At 61.4% G+C, this 21,723-nt stretch overlaps 1 protein-coding gene across 4 annotated transcripts; it reads right to left on the bottom strand.

The window, feature by feature from the left end:
• Positions 1-1,432: 1,432 nt before the first annotated feature.
• INAVA (innate immunity activator) lies at positions 1,433-21,262 on the bottom strand. Of its 4 annotated transcripts, none has more exons than XM_032466842.1 (10): positions 21,087-21,262; positions 15,267-15,415; positions 14,494-14,618; positions 13,937-14,053; positions 13,211-13,430; positions 8,288-8,341; positions 7,254-7,464; positions 6,924-7,097; positions 4,511-5,117; positions 1,433-3,160 (listed from the first exon to the last, which is right to left on the bottom strand). In XM_032466842.1, exons 1-10 carry the CDS (start codon positions 21,245-21,247, stop codon positions 3,068-3,070), a joined length of 1,911 nt encoding a protein of 636 aa, XP_032322733.1. In that variant the 5' UTR covers positions 21,248-21,262; the 3' UTR covers positions 1,433-3,067. The 4 variants fall into 4 exon arrangements, with proteins under 4 accessions (XP_032322733.1, XP_032322734.1, XP_032322736.1 ...); XM_032466843.1 differs by having other exon boundaries at positions 6,924-7,094; XM_032466845.1 differs by lacking the exon at positions 21,087-21,262 and adding an exon at positions 18,039-19,166 and having other exon boundaries at positions 15,267-15,330.
• Positions 21,263-21,723: the final 461 nt, after the last annotated feature.

Raw genomic sequence — 21,723 nt, 5'->3', positions numbered from 1 at the left:
TGTTACTTGGTTTAATTTTCGCTCGTTGGGAGGTGGATCCATCTGCACTCTGGGGCGGGAGCCAGGTTAGGCTGCTGAAAAGGAAAGGGATCTGGCTGAGCAGCCCCACCACCGGCTCCCCCCACCTCCCCAGGAGAGAATGGGGACCCTCTGAAGCCCTGATCCCTCCTGACTCACAGGTCTTCCATCCGGAGCTCTCCCTGCCTGGGGACATTTCAGACTCAAGAGGCTGGGTGTCGAACCCTCCGCCTCTGGGCGTCTCGCTGCTGAAATCCTGAAGCCCCAGGTAATCCCATTGCACCCTGTGGCTGGGGGACTGAGCCCTGCGATGTCTGCCCGCCCAGACCCGGCTGGGAGACCTGCCTGTGGACCAGGAGGAGAGCACTGCCCGGCCCAGTACACGGGGGCACACCCTGCTCTCTGCTCCTAGGGGGCCTTGAGGGGCCTGCCCGCCCCCTCGCCAGCCCTTCCTGTTGACTGACTTGGTCTCATCCATTGCGGGGAGGGTCCCCCACCCGGGTCCCCCACCCTGTGCCCTGGGGACGCCCTGACACCAGTCACGGTTTCGCTGGGCCTGACTCCTCACAGTCGTCTGAAGTACAGAATCGGGCCCCCTTATCCACAACTCATTTTGGTGGAAAAGATTCAGGTCTGAGGTTGGGAGGCCCACGCTTTTCCAGAAACCTCTGGGGTTGTGTCCCCTCGTGGCCCACCCCCCAGAATGGGGCACCCAAGCCCCACAGAACCCACTGCCAGGCAGTGGGCAGGGCCAAGATCGCCCCAGCCGCTGGCACCCGCCCCTCCATTGCCCTGAGGGCCAGCAGGAGGGACCGCTTTACCTGACACGCTGGGCGCCTCAGACCCCAGGCCCACGTCTCTCCTGAGCATCGTGGCTCCAGGGGGCGCCGTGTGTGGTCCCAGAGCGGCCCCTGCAGGGCAGGCTAGGAGGTGGCCTAGTGGGAGAACCCCACGCCTGCCCTGTGGTCCTGCCCAGAGATGGGCAAGGGCCCCCTTTTCCCCAAGGAGCCTCCTTGTCCAGCCTTGGAGCAGAGGGGCTGTTTCTCATGAGAGCCTCCACTCTGGATGGCTCCGAGGACCAGGAGACTCGGCTGCACCCATCACCGACCACCATCTCGCCCCACCCAGTGGACACCGGGACCCCCTCCCCCAGAGGCTCCCATGGCCCCGGGTCCTTCTTGGGGAATGAGTCCCAGAACCCAGCTCCTCAGGCCCTAGGGGTACCAAGGAGCTTTCACGCCCGCTTCCATCCTGCAGAGGACCCAGAGAGCTCCCCCACCCCCACCATCCCACCTGCCCCCCAGGGACCTGGCCAGACCAGCTGAGGAGGCCAGGTGGCTCTGCACCCTGAAGGGCAGGGCAGAGCCTCTGCTCAGGAAACTGGGCACAAAAGAAACTCTCCATCAGCTCAGCCTCTCCAAGAGCAGACTTTATTGAAGTTTTGGGCACAAACTCCCCACAGCCCCAAGGCTGAGTACACAGCCACTTTGCAGGGGCATCAGGCATCATACAGGACCAATAAGTTAACATGAGGGACGCTTGGGTGGGGGGTGCCCGGACGTCTCCTGGCTCAGCCCTGTGCTCTGGGAGGACCCTGGAAGGGGAGAGCATGGCTGTGCGCGGGGGCAACAGGCTCAGACACAGAACTGCAGGAGAACAGCTGTCAAAGTCACAGCCAGCCAGCACGATGGGGCAGGAAGACGCGCAGAGCCGGGGAGCCGCAGGACGTGGTAAGAGCAGCGAGAAACGCAGGCTCCCCTCTCCCGACCCCTCAGCCGGGCCGCCTTGTGCAGCACGGAGAGCTGTGTCTCCTCCAGGTCTGGCCTCAAAGCCCTTGCGGCCTCAAGCTGTGTTCACGGCCTCTGTCCTGCAGACAGAGGACTCTGCACAGGCTAGATCCGAGCTGGGGCGCCCCCCACTCCTGGCCTCAGCTCAGTGCTCTCTCCCAGAAGCAGGATCCCTGTTTGGGAATCAGACCTTCAGCAAAGGCCCCAGGACAGGAGCCTGGATACCGATGGTCTTAGCCCCGACAGCTTCCAGGCCTCAGGTCTCAGCCCAGCACTGGGACAATTCATTACACCCTGCAGGGCAGGTATCCCCATCTGTGAAAATAAGGGCTTGCCCTCCTTCAAGGAAATCCGCTGTCAGGGCAGAAGCTCGGCTGGGTGGGAGAAGGAGCAAGGACTGCCCCCGTCCTGAGAACTTGCCACAGAGGATGCCTTTCCAAAAGCACCTGTGAAGCACCGTTTTTCAGGACTATGACAAAAAGATGTCAGCGGGGGGGGGGGGGGGGCCTGCAAGTCCTCACGATGCCCAGAGAAAATGGTCAGCCCCCAGCCTGGACCACCTGACGGCTGATCTGGAGAGGCCTCCAACCAAGGCTCATGGGTCTGTGGAGATGCCAGGAGCCCACAGGACAGGGAGCGCTTAGCAACTGGGGGCCCTGTGGGGGAGTCCTGGGGTCAGGAAAACAGACAAGACTCCGCCGGGACACACTGACCCTTAACCTAGCCCTTGGTGCGTGCATCACAGAGCACATTAGAGAGGGGAGGACACACTCCCTAGCCCAGGCACCCCGACGGCGCCCCAAGAGCCAGAAACGGGGGACTGAGGTGCAGCCTCCAGCGGCAGTAGGGCAGCACGGCCGGGGCTGTTCTGCAAGGAAGTTCTCAGAACCCAGGGGTGGGGCTTCCAGGAACGCGCCGTGGCCCTCTCTGCTGCCTGCGTCCCCCGCCATGTGTCCTGCACAAGGCGACAGATGCCGTCAGTCAGAGGCGAGGCCTTGAGTCCAGGAGGCCAGTCTCTGGGGAACAGAGCATCGTCATATTGCAGGGATGGTGAGGACAAACCACAAATATAAACCCTCAGGCCAAGGCTTCTGAACAAAAACTGATGTGAAAAAAAACGTCTCAGCTCCAGGTCATCGACCTGCGACGGGAGAAGGGAGCTGGGGAGGGCTTCCGGCTTCGGGGCAGGCGGTCTCGGCTGCAGCCCCAGCCCCGCTGGGAAACTGTCGTCTGCCTGCCAGCCAGGCATCTGGAACTCAGGATCACACCTGGCTGACGACCTCTCCGTTCTCAGGTATAAAAATTTGCACAGGGGCCCCCTCGGGCGATCTCCGGAGCACACGCACTGTGGGCACCTGCCAGGGCCAGAGGAAGGGAAAGATGGGTGAACAAGACGGGCAGCATCCAGACGGCAAGCCGGGCCACACCATCCCTGTCCCATAAGGACGCTGACCGGCAGCGGCACCAGCCTCCCAGGAGGCCCTTTGCGCCCAGGGGTCACCCTTATCCACATTGCCTCCTGCTGTCGTTGGGGTCTGACAGGCCCCCTGACCTCCTCTCCCTGCCCCTTTCCCATCACCCTCCCCGTCAGGCAGGTTGGGATGGCCTGGGCCAGGGCCAAGGACAGGTCCAAGCTCGCAGGAAAGGAAGAGCATGTCAGCTGGAGGGTGCGGCCTGGGACCGGGGCCAGGGTGCTGCCAGGCCCAGGATGCCAGCTGCAGCCCAGAGGACTGGTGGGTGGGGGAGGGAGGGGCAGCTGGGCCAGCTGGAATCCTGGGTCTCAAAGCAGCAGCCTGTTGGAGGCTCGTGGAGCACGCTCCCTGCAGAGCCCTCCATACCCGGGAGAGAGCAGAAAGAGGCTCACGCGTGGTACCCCACTTCCAGAACAAAGAAACATAGAAACCAGGGTGGCCACCCAACCCCATGTCCGGGTGCCCTAACGGACAAGACGGGCAGCTCACTGACCTGGTCCCTGGCACGGGGGTGGGGAGGGTCGATAACTCCACTTGCCTAGTGTTTACTCTGCATCGCTGTGGTCACCTTGCACACACTAACTCATTTAGAGCTCTCAGTACCCACATAGGAGAGATCCTTTACTACTTTTACGGAGGGAGTAACAGAGGGTCAGAAGAGTTAACTAACTTGCCCAGTTCTATCGCTGGTAAGTGGCAGGGCTGAGACGTGACCAGGGGTAGGCTAACCTCAGGGTCTGGGCACTTGACCATCACTTCACCCTGCTGCTCATCACGGCAGTGCGGAGGGATGGAGTAGGGCGTGGGGGTAAGTTGACTGACAGGCAGTCACAGGTTCTGGCTCCGGCAAACACATTTCCAGACTCTCCCTTTGTCCTGGGCCCTCATGTCAGGAAATCTGGGGGGTGATTTGGATTGGACTTTGATTATGAACAGACGGCGACCTGTCTGTTTTGTGGTTCATCGGTGGAGCCATTAGGGGAAGAGTGTCTTTGGTGTCTGGGAGGGTCGTCATCTCCACTGCGCACATGGGCACGTGCTCTTGAGCTAAACGTGGCAAAATTAGGAAGGCCCCAGGGGAGTCTTCCAGAGGGCCTTCCAGAGCCAAGGGGAAATGCTTTGGGGCCTGCTCTTCCCATCTGGGGGCTGCCGGGCCACGGCCCCCAGCGGATCGCGGGGCCGCGGGCGCCGCGCCAGGGCCTGCGGGGCTGGCGGGGCCCGGGGAGGCCGTACCTGTGCGCGCGGGGCCTCGGCGCCGGGCGGCAGGCTGCGCACGCGGAAGGCGCCGTGGCGGTCCAACGAGTGGGGGCGCGCGCTGCGGAGCCGCGCCCGCTCGTGCCACGACTTGAGCTCCTCCGACACGGCCGCCCTGCTGAGCCCGCGGCCCGCGGGGCTGTCACGCAGCGAGGGCGTGCGGGCCACGCGGCCGTGGGCGGGCGGTGGGCGCTGCCAGCGCAGGGCGGCGGCGTCGCCGCGGCCCGGGCCCCACTCGCCCCACTCGCCCCACTGGCCGGGCGACGGGCGGCCCTCGGCCAGCACCACGTAGCGCGGGGCCCGGAGGCAGCCAGGGGGCGGCCGGGGCCGGGGGGCGCGCGGGCGGGGCGGCGAGAGGGGCCGCAGGAAGGAGATGTCCGGGCTGCTGCTGCCCGGCGGCGTGGGGTGCGACAGGCTGGAGGCGTCGGAGCCGCTGTCCTCGGAGCACGAGTGGCAGGCGGGGCGCGGCGCGGGCGAGGTGCGGGCGCAGCAGGGGTCCGGCGCGGTCACCGTGTAGTACGTGGGGCGGCGCCGCGGGAGGGCGCTGCGGCCCCGGCCGTCGGGGCCGGCGCGGGAGGGGTCCGTCCTGCGGGGAGAGAGGGGCCGCGCTGACCCAGAGCTGAGCCAGCCCTGCCTCCAGGGGGCCGGGGTGTCGCGCGTCTGCGCAGCCTCGGCCACACGTGCCCACACCCTCCTGGTCTGGTGCGCACCCAACGCGCCCCTCCCAGCACCCCACACCCTCCCGCCGCACTGCGCACCCGGGTGTGGGTACAGGAGGCCACATCTGCCTCTGTTCTCAGCCATTTTGGTGCGAGGTGTTCAGTGGCATTTCAGACACACAATCTGCCCAGGCGGACGCCTTCCAGCATCTGAGATGAAGGCGTAAAGCTGGCATGTGGCCCAGATGGACAACCACTTAAAGGGAGAGACTGCCGGCCTTCTACAGCCAAGGGGAGACGCCTCGGGAGAAACGGTCCTGGGCCACCCGGATCCCGGCCTTCCAGCCTCCAGACTGGGAGACGGTAGTTTCTGTTACGTCAGCCACCCAGCTGTGGTGCTCTGTACGGCAGCCCCAACCACCTCTGACAAGGTGGCTGCGTGCAGCTGGCCCTCCCCAAGGGCACCAGCCCAGGACAGTCAGGAGTGCTGAAATCCAGCCTCGCTCTGCCAAGATGCTGGCCGCAGGCATGTCTGTCCGGAGGGGGCGACTTTCACTAACTTGAACAAAGGTCCTGTTTGTAAGATGACCCCAGCAGTATGTGAAGTATAAAATGCATGGCTGGACTCCAGCCCAGTGCTGCCCATGGGCAAAGTTAACCTGATGGAGGACCCAGGATTGGCCTGAGGCTGCCTGCTGTCTCTCCTGGTGCGGCTATCACTGCCGTCCTAACCCAGCCCCTGAGACGCTGACCAAACAGCAGGGGGTGTGGAAAGTAGCAGGCAGTGGATTCTCATTATTCACAGGTTCTGTGTTTGCAAATTCTCCTACTGCTAAAATGTATTTGAAACCTCAAAATCAACACCCACAGCCCTTTGGCAGTCACATGTGGACGCACGCAGGGTGGTGAAAATTTTGAGCTTCCTGACAGGTGCTTTCCCAGCTGAGGCTGCAAGTTCTGGGTTCAGCTCTCACACTGCACACGAGTGGCCTTTCCACAGTCTGTTCAGTGCCATGCTTTTCATTTCTTTGTGCTCTTTGTCGGTAATGTTTTTGCTGTCACTGCTTAAAACGGCTCCCAATCTGGTGCTGCAGGGCTGTCTGCGTGTGATTTATGGAGAGAACCTGCGTTAGAGGAGCTTCGTTCAGGCGTGAGTTCTCGCGCTGCTGGCCGTGAGGTCAGTGTTAATGGATCACCCGTGCATGTTAGATAAGGTGTCTTTAAACAGAAACTCCATAAAACAAGGTTACATATCGATCAGGGCACAAACACATGCCCAGAAGCTCCATCCCCGAGACTGATGGTCTGTGGTGACTTCACGGGACATATTTGCCCAAATAATGAGAATCAACTGTACATGAGCTGAAAAAGCAAACTGTCCATTGTCAGTGGCCAATAATAAACAATTACAAACAACCGGGAAAGTGTCAACTGAGACACATCCCTCGTGCCATGAGAGAATCCGGCAGGAGAGCTGAAGCCGGTTGTGCAAAAAAAGACAAAACTGGCATCTTTGGAAGGAAACAACTTGCTTCACAAGTGACTTGCCTTTGGCTTTGCTGGTTGGGGGCACAGCCTCTACTGAGGGGTGCTTAAGAAAGGCGCCTGAGGAGAAGCCACTGCACTATCCAGCTGTCAGCCAGTGTCCCACAGAATCTTGGAAGCCACCACCCTCCAAATGTACACGCTTGGCCATGGGTCCCTCCCCCTGCCTCATGTGGCCCATCTCTTACCTCAGAGACTGGGACTGGCCCCGCCTGCCCTGCATCTCGGGGGTGGCGGGGGCGCTGGTGCGGCCCTGCCGCTGCCCGGGGACGCTGCGGATGGGAACCATGTAGTAGGAGGCAGGCTCCAGCAGCCACAGGCTGGAGGCGCTGGGCCCATCCTGCGGGGTGGTGGCAGGGCTGCTGGAAGTTGGAGGGGTTGGGGACAGGTCAGCAGCAGGAACAGGGTCTCCGGGTGTGCAGAGAAATGGACTCCCACCTCCCACCATCACAGCGAAGGTGCCCCCTGTCCCCAGCAAGTTTCTTCCTGCTCCTGGCCCTCCCTTCCTCCCGCCTGACCTGGACTCGCTTCCAGCCTCAGAAGATCTCCTGGGTTTCTCATAGGGGTGGTCCAGGCTCGTCTCCTTCCAGGGGCTGTTCTGGATGGGTGCCCGCTCCAGGCCCCCTGTCTCAGGTCCTACCAGCTGCAGCCCCTCGAGGCTCTGGGGTGGGAGAGGCCGGGGAGGTGGATCTGAGGACTCTGGGGGAGGTTTTGGCCCTTGAGGTGTCTCTGCAGGTGAAAGAAACCCAGTGAGGGTAGTGGCTGGGGAACCGGCCCAGCAAGTGTCCGCAGCCTGCGCCTGGCTCCCCTCCCGGGGCTGCTTGTCTGGCTGTTCCAAGCCGTGGCTCCGGGCCCAGATGCTCCAGAGTGCTTTCTTCTCCTACCTCCCTCACAGCTCCGTTTTATACCTGTCTCCTCCAAGAAGCCTCCCCAGGTTGACTCTCCTTGGCCCACGTGACTCCACCTTCTAACCTTTGCTCCTGGACCCATGTCTGCAGCTAACTTCCTGTTTCCCTGTTTTTCTCATCAGGCTGTGCCCAGGTGTGCTGTTTCCTTACTGGCCTGGGCATTCCCCCAGGCAGAACTGCACCACCCTCTTGGTCCACCTTGACCCCCGGAATCCTTAGGGTTTGTGACCAGGGTTGTTAATCTACAGACTTGTGTTTCCTCCCTTAGTGCTACCTTGTTTTCAAAAGGGCCAATGACCGTGGCCAGATGGCTGAGGCTCTGACAGGTGCATGCTAAAGTCGAGTCCCAGCAAAAGCAGGGAGGCCCCGGCCTGTAGGCTCTGCTGGAATTCACCTTCCCCTCCACGTCAAAATGACTGAGCATCTCAAACGGCAAAGGGTCAGCACATCCCCCTCTCAACAGAGCGTGCGCGGGGCAGGCCAGCATCCGGCGGAGTGGAGACGCTGAGCCCAGCCCGGCACCACCAGCTCACTAGCGCTCCACTCACTCTCCACTGGAAGAACTTACTAGCAAACTCCGCCAAAGCCCTGAGTTCTCCTGCAGGAGCCCAGCCTCGACAGCAGTCCCTAAACCACCCTCTCACCTTCCTCCAGGAGCAGCCCATCCGACAGGGAGCTGTCATCCGAGGCGCTGAGCTCTGGGGAGGCCAAAGGGGAGAGAAGGAGGTGAGGAAGTCCACCTGCAGACCTGGGGGCCAGCAGCCAGACCTGCCCCGCCCCTCCCCCTCCCCAACAGCATCCCTCATCAGGAAACGCTAACTGTGTGTTCCGTGCTGTGATGGAGTGAAGTTATTACTTGGAAGTAGAAAAAAATCGGAGGTTAAGAGTGAGGATACAGGAAACCTGATTTTAATCCTGGCTCTGCCATTAGCTTGGCAGCCGCGAATAAGGCGTTTCAGGGCTCTGAATCTGTTTCCCCACCTGTTCATGCAGATGCCAACAGGCACATGAAAAGATCAACACCGCTAATCATCAGGGAAATGCAAATCCAAACCACAGTGAGATACCACCTGCTGGAATGGCCATAGTCAGGAAGAACACAAATAAATGCTGGGGAGGGTGTGGAGTAAAGGGAGCCCCCGTACACTATAGGTGGGAATGCAAACTGGTGCAGCCTCTATGGAAAACAGGACAGTTTCCTCAAAACACTAAACATGGAACTACCACATGACCCAGCAATTCCATTCCTGGGTATATATCAAAATAAACTAGAAACACTAATTTGAAAAGCTACGTGCACCCCAATGTTCATAGCAGCGTTATTCACAATAGTCAAGATATGGAAGCGACCTAGGTGTCCGTTGACAGGTGACGGGATGAGGAAGTTGTGAGATGCACGTGTCTACGACGGAGTACCACTCAGCCACAAAAAGAATGAAATGCTGCCACTCGGAGCAACGTTAATGGACTGGGAGGGAATTATGCTAAGTGAAATAAGTCAGATAAAGACAAGTACTGTATGACCTCACTTACATGTGAAAGCTAAAAAACACAACAAATGAGTGAATAAAAGAGACAGACTCACAGATACCGAGAACAAAGCAGTGGTTACCAGTGGGGGGAAGTACTGGGACGGGGGAAGGGGTTATTATGGGATTAAAAGAAATCATGTGTTTGAAACTTGTAAAGCACTATAGAATTTAGAGTCTTTCATTCAATAAAAAATTAAATTAAATTTTAAAAATTAAATTTAAAACAAACAAACAAACAAAGCCAGGGCTCCCTCTGGCAGGGCTTCCAGGCTGCGGAGGGAAAGGCAGAGCTGTTTCGGAACCCCTTGGAATTTTTCTGACCTTTGTATCATCTCCTGACACCGTAAATGCGGCTCGGTTCAAGGGCCCCGGATCTGAGCGCCCCTGTGGGGCCGCAGGCCCGTCCAAGTGAGGGTCTGGTGGGGTCAGGAAGGTTCTTCACTGGCGACAGGGCGTGGCACCAAATGACGTGGCGTGTGGCACTCTGCATAAACAGCAGCCACGAGATCCAGAAGCCAGAGCACTGCCGCCACTGTCCTCGAGCAAACTGCAACCTTCATACCGGGCTGACGCCTAACCTGGCCCGGATGGAACTCACCAGGCATCTTGGCGACGTTTGAGAACAAAGATGAGGACACGTTAACATGAGCCAGTGTTTCTCCTGGGCCAACACTCTTCCAAGGGCTTTACCTACGTGAATTCACGGGACCCTTGTAACAGCCCTGTAAGGTGAGTTCCACTGTCACCTGAGTGTCCCTCGGAGGGTGCGGAGGCTTCCGTCAGCCCGCCAGAAGGTGGCTGCATCAGAGTCACACTCAGGCGGTCTGCCTGGAGGAGGCTCCCCACCTCCACCCTTTAGGGGCTTCCCTGTTAGCTGGCCACGAACGCACAGGTCACTACTCAGAAAATTCTAGGAGGAGTAAACAGTTCCAGCCATCTGAAAATCCTAACGGGGACAGGCTGACTGCAGGCCCGGGGGACAAATCCAGTTACCTGGCTGCTTTTATAAATAAAGTTTTACTGACACACAGCTGCAGGTCTGTTACATAACATCTGGCTGCTTTCATGACACAATGTAGAGTAGCTGTGACTGAGACCACAGGGCCCACAAAGCCTGAAAGACTTACTATCTGGACCTTGACAGAAGTTTGTCAACCTCTGCTCCTCAATTTAAACGAAATAGAAACTTTACAGACAGGCAGCTGGTACGCCATGCGAGGCCGGCTGCCCAGGGAGGGCCGGGCGGCCCGAGCTCTGCTCAGCTCCCGGCAGCCTGGGCTCAGGGTTCAGCAGGGTAGACCCCCTCTTACTGAATTCTGGTTCCCAGCTTCTGATCTTAACAAAAACCTGGGGAACAGAGATTTGCATTTTGCACAAATGTCAGGTTGACGACATTGTGGGACAGTTACTGCTGTGCCCCAGAGATGCCGTGGGCTTAGAGGCTTGTGTTTTGGCTTGAATGTATGGTCTGGGAAGAAAGCCATCACCCCTGGCATTCCGAGTCTTCACAGTCAGAACTCCATGAGCCTAAATGCAAGAGGGGAGTCTGAGACCCGCTGCCTTTGCAGAGGTGGGGGGCTGGCACACCTATCTGCCGGCCGTTTATTCACAAGGGGTTCCTGAGCGCTCGCAGTCTCGGCCACACTGCCCCAACCAGCCCTGCTGACCTCACCCAGCTCTTGGGCCAGCAGGACACCCTGGGTGGAGGGGCAGCCACAAAGGTCACACTCCCAAACGCTGAGCACTCTCAAAGGCCACACCATCCAACACAGCAGTCACTAGCTGCATGGGGCTATTGTAATAAAATGAAATTAAATTAAAAATGTAGTTCCTCAGCCACTCAAGGCCCATTCCAAGTGCTCAACAGGCCCACGTGGCCAGTGGCTGCCACACTGGACTGGACAGTGCCGATCTAGAACTTTCCAGCATCAAAGAATTTCTACCAGACAGCCTTGCTGATGGCAGGTGCCATCGATCAACAAACTCATTCAGAGCATCTGCAGCACCAGAACCCTGCTAGGGGCATTTCTCATCAGGCTCCCTGTGGTCATCAGTTCCACACCTGAACTCTCCTGCCACCAGCAGAGGACCGGCATAGCTATGTGTCCAAACCGAATCAGCTTTGGGTGGAGACCAAGGTGGTGGGTGGATTTTTCTTATTTTGTTGGTTAATTTTGTTTGCTTTTTTTAAAATTAGAATTCGAAACACCTAAGCTATTAACTAATGATTAACCTCTCTGATTCCTCCTTACAGGGACAGTGCAGCTGGGCAGACGAGCTACAGGACAGGAATTACTTGTCCAAAACCGCCTCCTCCTGGGCTCCCCAGACAGGATGCTGGAACCCAGGAGCCTGGGCCTCGTCAGGACAGGACACTGGGACCCAAGACCCCAGGCCTCGTCAGGACAGGACATTGGAACCCAGGACTTTGGCCTCATGGAGACAGGGCGGCAGGTGGAGACAGGGCTGCCTCTCTGATCGGGAGGGTGAAATTAGCCACTAGGCCAGGCTCCGTCCCCCCAGCTCTGTCTTCCCTCTAAGTGCCCACCTCCTTAGACGGCTGGCCAAAGCCCGAGGCGTGTCCTGGCCTGCTCCCCATGGCCAGCAAGAAGCATCACCATCCCAGTGGCCACAGCAGAGGGACACCCCACCCCCTCCGCCACCCCACACCGGAGGCCTGTGGTCAGGGGAGCCCACCAAGCAGCGCGAGGCCAACGAGACACTGGAGGGGCTGAGACGCAAGGTCGGGGTACAGCCCACCCCCACCGGCTCCGCAGCAGCTCAGCAAGCGGGCCCTTAGGGGCTTTGACGCCCAGGTCAGCAGCTGCCTCTGCAGGGGAGGTCAAGTCCTGGGCCCTGTCGAGAATGGAGGGAGGACAGAGGACTCTCTCCATCAGAGCTGTCCCCCGAGAAGCTGGCCGGCTGCGCCTGCATCGGTCTCCTGGGTTTACTGGGTCAGCTGTCACGTGGAGGCACCTCCTCCCTCGCCCTCCACTCCTGGCTGCTAGAGGGACCTGGGAGGTGTCTAGACACACCCTTTCTACCCGAAATTAGAGACGCCATGTGGGTGCGGGCACTGTGCAGAGAGGCGTGGCCACAAGGCCTGGGGACCAAGGGCTCCTGGGCTCCACACAAGCATCCCCCACAGGGCAGGAGGCTGCCTCGGCAGGAAGCGACCTGAAGGGCAGGGGTGGGAGCCTGGGGAGCCCAGACGGAGGCCCCGGAATCCAGCTCTGCTCAGGGCCACTGCCCCACTCCCTCCTCCAGCTCCCTCAGATGCGGCAGGAGGTCTGGGAGCCAGGAGAGGCCTGGGGGAGGGGTGAGCCCAGGGCCCAATGCCCTGGGGGTGGACAGGAGGCCTTCAGATACTGACCTGAGCAGCTGGGCTTGGGTCAGAAGGATAAGTCACACCCAAGGGCCCAGACCCACTTGCTAGAAGAGTAACAGTGCTGGGCACGCGATGTCCACTGACAGTCAGTCCCGGGTGCCCCGCAGCCAGCGGTCACTGGGCCACTGGGCTCAGGGACTAGACTAGAGGCACAATCACTAGAGAACAAAGTTTCCTGTTCCTGACCAGGGTGGTTCCAGACACTTACAGGGTGGTGGGGTGTGGCCCTGGTGGGGCTGGATTTCAACCAGACCATCCACAGGCAGCCACGGCCCTGAAGCAGCTCAGTGAGCAGACATGCACAGAATGCAGGCCTAGCTCGGGTCAGGGGACAGCAGAGCCTCGGGCTCCCAGGAGCCTCAGATCACTTGCCTGGGGTCAGAAGGGCTAAACAAACCCTTGAGATAAGCTGGAGGCCAGCCTGGGATGCCTTCCGCCCAGGAGGTCTCCTGGAGGAGGATGTAGAAGGGAGAGGCGGATTGTTTCTTAAGGATGGGGAGGGTCTCAGCCCCGGGCTGTGGGGTGGAGTCCCCGAGGGTCAGGACTGGGTAGAGCTGGACCCAGGGAGCAGGTTTCCCCCAACGTGCTGTCAGCCTGTGCGCCCCAGGAAGCTCACGGGAGGCCGGGGCGGAGTGGGCGGCTCTCACCTGGGCCCGGGGCCGGGGCGGCGGGAGGGGCCCCGCTGCTGCGCCTTCGCTCCCCCAGGCAGCGCTGCAGCTCCCGCAGCTTCTTCTCCTCCTGCTGCACCGCGTGCTTCCGCTGCCGGCGCGCCTGGCGGCCCAAGTTCTCCTCCCGGCACAGCCGCCGGGCCGCCTCGGCGATCTGCAGCTGCAGGGCCAGCTCCCGCTCCAGGCCGCTCAGGGGGTCCTGGGGGACAGCGGAGTGAGCGGGCGGCGGGGCCCCGGGCCAGAGGCCCCGAGAGCACACCTGCCAGCACACCTGTGGCCGGACCCCCACCAGCCGGGCAGGGAGGGACCCAGGGGTGCCGCACCCCTCACTCCACCAGGAGGGCTCTGAGCAACCGAGCCACCCCCAGGGCCCCCCTTCCATGCTGAGAAAGGGGTGGACAGCCCGGGGGCCAGAGCAACCACCTGCATTGGCTGCCTCCTCTCTGGCTGCCTGTGCTCCCGGCTGACCCTCTGCCCACAGGGACCGAGCCTGTTGTCCTCCCTTGAGTCCTAGCCCCCTGGGTTCCTGGCAGCCACGACTTCCCCACAGCCACGTGGGCTACATGTCAGCCGGCGCCCTGCGTCCCCGCGGAGCCAAGAGCCCGAATTGGGGGAGCAGGAGCAGAGACCCGCGCTCCGGAGGCCGCACCGCCTCCCGCCAGCGGCCAGCCGCGGGCCCCGGGACGGCGCCCTGCAGCTCCTCACCTCTCTGTGCAGGGCCCGCTCGTCCAGTCTGTAAACGGCTCCAATCCTCCGGCGGACCTTGGGGGCCTTCTCCCCTGGCTTGAGGGGATACTCTGCTGGCAAGGTGCCCGTCAGCTCCTGCGGGGAAGCGAGGTCACACCAGGCTGTCTGGGCCTCAGCCTGACAGGAGTAGCCTGTCCAGCGGGCCCCGCCTGGCCTATGCCCGCCCCTCCCAGACACCCCTGAGCACATCCGCCCCGTCCCCACGTCCAGGGCTGTCTCACGGCTCCCCGCCTCCTGGGACCTGCACTAGCCAGGACACAGTTCCCATAGGCGCCTCCATCCCCTCGGTCCCCCTGCAGTCCCCTCCTCCACCCTTCCCTGTGCCTGGGCCCCGTAGGGGCGAACTAACCCCTCCCTGAGCTGTCCAAACACCAGGGACCATCCACTGGTCTGATCCCCAGAACTCTCTCAGGATGGAGGTTCCCTCCCTTCAGCCCCCCACGTCCCCGAAGGCAGCTTCAGGCCCCTCAGATTAACCCCAAGCTGGTGTGTGTGGAGGGGACACCCGCTCTCACCGCCTCCCGCAGGCAGAGTCTCCTCAGTTCTTCCAGGCAGGCCTCCAACCGCTCCTCCAGGGCCCGCTGCTGCTTGCGGACCGCGTGGGTCAGCTCTTTCGCGGGGGACACCGGGCTGTCAGGGCCTGGGGGGTAGGGGCACACGCTCAGGGAAGCCTGTCTCGGACCCCTCTGGACCACCCTGGGCTGATTGCACACAGCCCCTCGCCTGCCCGGACCACAGGCCAGCTGGGGCCACAGCCTGTGTCACAACCACAAAGTGCGACAGGGCCCCGTTACAGCTCAGAGGGGAGGGCTGTCCTACCAGCCGCCTGCGGAGGAGGGAGGACCGTGGTCAGAACTGGCCCCTTGCTTCTCACCCTCCACCCACGGCAGGTAACTTCCTCTCCCTCTCTCCCTCTCTCCCTGTCTCTTCCTCCCCCACCCTCCCCCCCACACACGCATGCCCTTCTCTCCTGTCCTCTCTCAAAACCAGACCGGGCTGGCCCACCAGCTCAGGCCAGAGACACAGCACCGTCACACTAAGCAGATAAGACCTGTCAGCCTGTTAGTAATCACTGGGGCCAGAGCTGAGTGTGGCAGACAGATCGCTGCTCCAGACAGGACGAAGCTGCAGGCCAGACCCCCCACCCCCCAGGAAGGGAAACCCTCCAGCCTGCCAGTGTCTGCCCCCAGCAGCACCCCTCCACCCACCCCACCTCCTCCTTGGGCATCCAAGCCTGGCCAGCCCTGCAGCCTGGGACTCAGGGAGTCAGGGCTGGCCCTCCACTCACCAGACTGCAGGATGATGCCACTGTCCGTGTCGCTGACCTCATCCTTGCTCTCCATGGCGGACTTCTGGGGGGAGGGGGCGCAGAGGAGGGAGGGCTGACACCCTTCCCAGCCTGGGCCAGGACGTGGAGGTGGCCTGCAGTTTCCCCAACTTTTAAAAGAGTAGCAAAAACACCGATCTATGTAAATTTCCTTGCTTCCAAACAAAGCTTATTAATCAGATGCTCGAGAGCAGGGGGTGTGGAGTGAGGAACGTGTTTCCGGGAAGTGAGGCTGGGGTGGGGGTCCTCAGTGCCGGGGCTGCTGCAGAGAGCAGGCTGGGCGGGCCTCGCAGCAAACCTGCCCTCGGTGGGCTCTCTGGTCCCCGAGCCCCCGGACGCCTCCTTCCTAGAGACGTGGGGGGCGCCGGCAGAGGCGGCCACAAGAGCCAGGAGACTGCAAGAAAAACCAGTAGGAAAAGAGCAGAGAGGGTGGAAAGAAGGGGAGAAGAAGAAAGAAGAGGAGAAAGGAGGAAAACGTGTGTGCCCAGCATGGTGGGGGGCTGACCTCAGCCTGAGACCCGTCCCACTGCCACCCAGCAAGGGCACGGGCACTCGGCCCAAGCTGTCCTCCTCTCTGTCTGCACCAGGGTGTCCATCTAGGCAGGTGCCGCCACTCTAGCCAGGGAGCTGCCCAAAGTGTGAACCAACTCCAGGGAAGGCTGCCAACTGTGCCTGGGAGACCCCTCGAAGGGGAGATGGCCCGGAGCCCACACCCCACAGCCTCGTGCATGTGAGTGTCAGGGCACATGCATGTGCGCATGTGTGTCAGGGCACACGTGTATGTATGTGTGTGCGCGTGCATGTCAGGGCTGCCAGGGGTGGAGGGACAGACCAGAGCAGAAGCTGCCCGAGGACAGGAAGGAGGCCCTGCTGCCTTGCCACCCTGGGGCTGGGGACACACGAGTAGCTCAGGTGCCATCCCAGGTGTGCGTCCACCCGGCCAGCACCAGCCACCAAAACAGCACCTGCTGGTCATCCCCTCTCTCCTCACCAAACCCCTGCCCTGGTCCAGGTCCAAGCTGGCCAGGGCCCAGCGGCTGCTGGCTGGAGTGGGGTGGGGAGGGGCGGGCGGGGCCCAGGCAGGCGGCCTGGAAGGAGAGCCCAGCCACCTCCTCACTGAGTCAGCCATTGAGCAACAGTCCAAAAGTCTTTCCGAGTTTCTGTCTGGAGCTTATCCTGCCTCTCCTCAGGGCACCGGCGGCGGGAGAAGGAGACCTCAGGGAAAACTGAGCCCAAAGCGAGGCAGGTGGGGGGGTGCTGCAGACTGCTGGTCCCAGCAGCAGCTCCCTGCCTCTGGACAGCTTTACAGACCCGCATAAACACGTCCTGTCAGACAGAGTACTTTGGGCATCAGTTAGAACCATGGCCCTGAAAACAGTAGGCAAACTTTGGAATTTCAGTTCTCTAAGCCTAGCGAATGAATGGTAGGATTAAAAAGAAAGTTTATGCAGGGCCTTTGCAAAGATGCCAGAGAGGCCGGCCATATGTTCTGGGGACTGAGAACAGGGTGAGAGCTAGCTCTGTGTGATCTGTCTCTCCCGGAAGTCAGAGCAGGACGACAGGGGGACAGGCAGCCCCCGGCCTCCCCCTGCACAGTCCCAGGCAGCCTCTGACTGTCCCCAGAAGCCAGGGGCAGGGCCCAGCCAGAGCGAGGAAGTGAGGCCGTCTTGGTGAGCACTCGGCTGTGGACAGGGGAGGGGGTGATGCGGGAGGGGAAGCTGTCAATTAGTCACACTTACTAATTAATTATTAACCACTCAGGAGTTGCCTTGGGAAGTTGTGACAACTCAGCCCAGGCTTCTCAAGGCCCCCAGCCTGCTGCAGACAGCGAGTGGCGGATGACGGGGGCTGAGGGCGGGCTGGCAGCCCCCCTACACCCCCTCCCCTCCTGCCAGGGTCAGCGGGTCGGAGGAGGCACTGGCGCTTCCCGCCATCCCAACCCCGTGCTGGGCGAGCCCGCTCCAAGCAGGGTGAAGAGCGCAGGACCCCAGGTCAGAAGGCCACGGCGGAGCCTGCCACTGCCTGTGAAATCCAGGGGGCTCGCCTCCCTCCGCCTCCCTGGCCTCCCGGAACAGCCTCTAGGGCCTTGCCTGCCCCGTCTGAGTCTGGACCTCTTGGATGACATCGAGCTGAGTAGGACCCCGTGACACCTGTAGCAGGCTCCTCATGTGCCACCCCCACCCCTCCACCCCACCCCGCTGCCCTCCAGCTGCAGCGACCCCGCCCCAGGGCCCACAGGCTCCCTTAGGTGTTGAAGGCACTGCTTTCCATAAAGGCTGCTCAGGACCATCCCCGCCCCTCTGCACCACGGGACCCCCTCCCTGCCCTCCAGACCCTCAGCCCCCCACCCCAAGCCTCAGTCCTGGGCCCCCGAAGCAGTCCAGCCACTGAGCAGTGTCCCCAGGAAAAGGCCAAGGAGGGCAGTGGGGGCGTAAAGTGGGGAGGGGGACACCGCTGCACGTTCCCTCCAGCTGAGCCACTGGGGGCCCTCTCCTGTCACAAACGTGGCCCCGGAAGCCGGGTCCTGGGCCTCTCCCCTCCCCTCCTTCCTTGTTCCCGTGGAAACTGAGGCCTGGGAACCACGATGACGGGACCCTACCCGCACCCACCAGCACCCCTGTCACCAGTGCCCCAGACACGAGTGGGGGGCGGTGACGGCCACTGCTGCCCCCCCTAATCCCAGGCTAGCTTGCTCCTCGCCCCAAAGCCCCTCTCCGGCCACCCCGCCCTCACCTGCTTCCAGGTTCCAGTCCAGGAGTCTGGGAAACACCCCCTGTCTCAGATCAGGGGGCTGAGGGGCCTGGCATGTCACCTCAGGGTGTCCCAGGCCGCCGGTGCTCTCTGACCCGGCTCCGCTCCACACGCTGATGGCCGATGGCCGTTCCTCCCTCCGGTCCCGCCTGCGTCCCTCCCAGGCTGCCGGGCCAGGGGAGCCAGGTTACTTGTTAGGACTTGAGTCAGAGGGAGGAGCGGGTGAGCAAGCCCTTCCCTGAACAAATCCTGCCGCTCAGGCAGCTCGGGCCTCCGCACTTCCGGGGGCAGCGGGGGAGCGGGAGCTGGGGCGCCCCGCGGAGGAACCCCGGGAGAAGGCACCTGGATCAGGCCGGCCTGCGGGGCCCAGGGCCCCGCGGAGCTGCTCTCCTGGGGTCCATCCCCCAGAACTTGCTCCACTGGGGACACCCACGGAAACCTGCACACTGACAGGAGGGTCACTGCTCGCCCATGTGGGAAAGGGGACTAAGGCCAAATCCGCTAGAAACTCCAGGCGGGGCAGTGACGCTGGAATGCCATGAGGGGAGGCTCTGGGGTCCCGGAGAAGACCAGGCTTTTCTCTTTTTATCCCAGATTTTCCCCCATGGATCAGCAAGGCCATCACCTCCCTGTTGCTCTTTTCCATCCATCCCTCAACGAGGTCCACTGAGCACTGGCCCGAACCCCAGTCCACAGGAGGGCCACTGTGACCCCAGGCTCTAAGTCCACTCCCCAAACATGAGGGACCAGAGACCAAAACGGAACTTGTTCCCTATTAAAAAAAGGCCTCCAGGTCTCCCATCCCACTGACCCTCAAGAAAACGGAGGACTGTTTGGAAACCAGCCTATTTCACCGGGGGAAGTAAGGACCAAGGCCCCTGGGTGCCCACCCCTAGCAGCAGGAAAACACAGACGCATGCTGCAGGCTACTGACTGCCCGCAAGGCTCCCCCAGGCCTTTCCCGCCATGCCCCACTCTCTGGGATCCCGGCATTTCAATGTTTTTCTGGATGGCTTCCTCCCCGAGCCCCAAGGACCACCTCTCTACTCCCCAGCCCCAGGGCAGGGATGATGGAGGAGGTCATACCCCAAGCATCTTGCCCCGACTTCGCCACACCCCCCCACCCCTACACACATATCCAGTTCACCTTCACATTCCTGCACACACCCTCTTTCCAAACAACGCTAGCCCGAGCCCTCCAGGCTGACCACCTCCTCCTCTCCCCAGGCTGAGGCCAGCAGTGGAGGGCCCGCTCTGGGTCTCCCTAAGAGCCCACAGCCCTCTCCTCCCCCTCCCCTACAGGCTGGTCACATTCTCCCCACGACAACCAGAAGAGTTGACTCTGTGCACAGCTGGCACCCAGCCTCCGCCTTGCCCATCCCCCAGCGCCAGGTGGGGGGTGATGGAAGTTTCTAGAATCAGCTCATAGCATATTTTTTAATGCACAAAAGAAAATGAAGAGGGTCACTAAGAGAACCAATTATATTGAAACACAGTTCTAAAAACAGAAAAACATATATATATATATATATATATATATATATATATATATATATATATATATATATATATTTCTTTATTCATGTTAAACAGGACCCTGAAGTGGGCAATTCCATAGCAGTGACGACTGGAAATAGTGTTTCAAGACAGCCACAGCAATGGCACTGTGATGTGAACCCCCCGTGATGCCTACCCATGGCAAGCCACAGGCACTGCCAGCGCTTCCTTGCCTTCACGACTGCAGGCGATGCTAAATCTCAGTAAAGGCTGGCGGCAAGCACACCTCTCCCCTCTAAGTTCACGACCCTCTGAACTCTAGCCACAGACGCGCTGGTGCCCAGGGATCCAGGTAAGAACTGCGCCCTCAGGTCATCTCCCATCTCTGAGTGCAGGTGGAGAAGCACAGATGACCAGTCACTGCCCTGACCCCCTGCAATTCTCAAAGACCCCTCAGATTCACACGCAGTGTTTCCCAGCCCAGCAGGCCCTGAGGTTTGGAATGGGGCTGGCAAACCAACTCTCCCGAGAACTCCCGAGCCCGTGGGTCTCAGCATCTGTCACGCCGTTCGACTCAAAATATCCAGGGAGAGGTGGGCATTCCAGAGGCCTGCTGAGAAGTGGGGCTCAGCAGCCTGCTCCCCGCCAGTGCCCCAAACCCCAAACCCCAGGGCATCATCACCAAGACCTCCAGTGGATGAGGAAGTGGGGTTTCCTTGCATAACATTCGAGCACTTGGAATCCGATCTTTGAAAGAGGGAGAAAAGCTGCATCTCTTTAGGGTTTTCATTTCCTAAGAGAAAGTCCTGAATCAGAAATCTCCCACATCCTGCAGCCATCGACTCACACTCTCCATCACTTTTTTTTAAAGTTCCTTCTTTAAGTTTCTTATGATACACGAAACTGAAGTTCAAGCAAGGGCCTGCACCATCTCCACACCCCCTCCAGCACCCAGCAAAGCACGGTCTCAGGCACTCCTAAAATTTCACTTAAAGAATTAACAAGTCGATAGCCGCTCCAACCGACTCAGTGGGAAACATCCCGGGACCCTCCAGGAGAAGCGGGTGGGAGATGGTTCCTGAACTATTTTCTTTCTCCTCTCTCGCTTCCCACCGGGAAAGGTGCTCGCCTCCAGAGAGTGACGGTGGAGTGGGCTGGGACAGGGGACTCCACAACAGCCCGGAATGCGCGCCGGAATCAGACCTCTAGGCTCTCCTTAAAAAGCCCCTTTGTCCGGTCCACCCTGCTCCCCTCCCCCACCGCGCCCTCCGCGTCCAGGCGGCCCGGGACTCAGCTCCTTTTGTCTGGCTTTCCGGAACCTGGCCAGGGGACCCACAGGCGTGAGGAAGGTCGGAGGAGAAAGGTCGAGCAGGCGGAAACAGGCATTTTTGGTAGGAACTCGGAATTCCCACCCCCCGGCAAACCACCGCCCCTCCCTTCCCCGTAGGGCCCCCTCCGCTAGGGCGGAAGGCCGTGGGTTAGGGGCTCCATCCCCCCAGCTCACCGCGCTGCGCCCCCGGCGCTCCCCCTTACCTGTCCCATGGAGGTCCCGCGCCGCCCGCCAGCCCCCGCGCCCCCCGCGCGCGCCTTGCAGCCTCAGGACCTGCTCGTCCGGGCCAGCTGTCCTCCCCCCGCGGCTCCTCCCGGCCTCCCCTCCCCGAAGGTATTTCATTTAACTTCGGCATTTGCAGCATCCCAAATGTTAAAGATCCCAAGACATCTGTCCCCTGGGGCGTACCAAGGCCCAGAGGAAAGAGGGGCAAGACGCAGGAAGGGCTCGAGATTCCGAGCCCGGAGCCGAGGCGGGGCCGCGCGGCGGGGCGGGGGGGCGCCCGCGGGGGTGGGCGTCCCGCGGGGACCCGGGCGCGGGGCGAGGCCGGCCCCCTCCTCCCGCTGCCGATCGCGCGCGCGGCGGGACACCCCCGCGCCGCCAGTTCCCGCGGCCCGGCGGGGGAGGCTCCTCTCGGGCCGGGGCCGCCTTCCCTCCGCGCGCTGCGGCCGGGCCGGCAGCTTCCGCGCCCGGAGACCCCGGCGGAGTGAAGGAGTTGCGGGGGCGCGGCGCCCACCCCCGCGGGCGCCCCCCGCGCCGCCGCCCCTCCCCCGCGCCGCGGCCCCGCCGTCCCCTGGACTCCCTGCGGCCCCTCCCGGCCTCCTCCGGAGCTGGCGGACC

The sequence above is a fragment of the Camelus ferus genome, chromosome 23 (genome assembly GCF_009834535.1).
Source record: "Camelus ferus isolate YT-003-E chromosome 23, BCGSAC_Cfer_1.0, whole genome shotgun sequence".
NCBI classification, from domain to species: Eukaryota; Metazoa; Chordata; class Mammalia; order Artiodactyla; family Camelidae; genus Camelus; species Camelus ferus.
The sequence above is the reverse complement of the archived record's forward strand: the minus strand, read 5'-3'. Positions and strand labels throughout refer to the sequence as shown.

What these genes read in the sequence shown, in the direction of transcription:
- INAVA (XM_032466842.1), bottom strand. Translation starts at nt 21,247, where the DNA reads ATGCTGCAAATGCCGAAGTTAAATGAAATACCTTCGGGGAGGGGAGGC. An exon ending in GACTCTGCCTGCGGGAGGCG is followed by an intron (nt 14,054 to 14,493) that starts GTGAGAGCGGGT and finishes GCTTCCCCGCAG; the next exon opens with GAGCTGACGGGCACCTTGCC. An exon ending in CGCCCCGGCCCCGGGCCCAG is followed by an intron (nt 8,342 to 13,210) that starts GTGAGAGCCGCC and finishes TGGCCTCCCCAG; the next exon opens with AGCTCAGCGCCTCGGATGAC.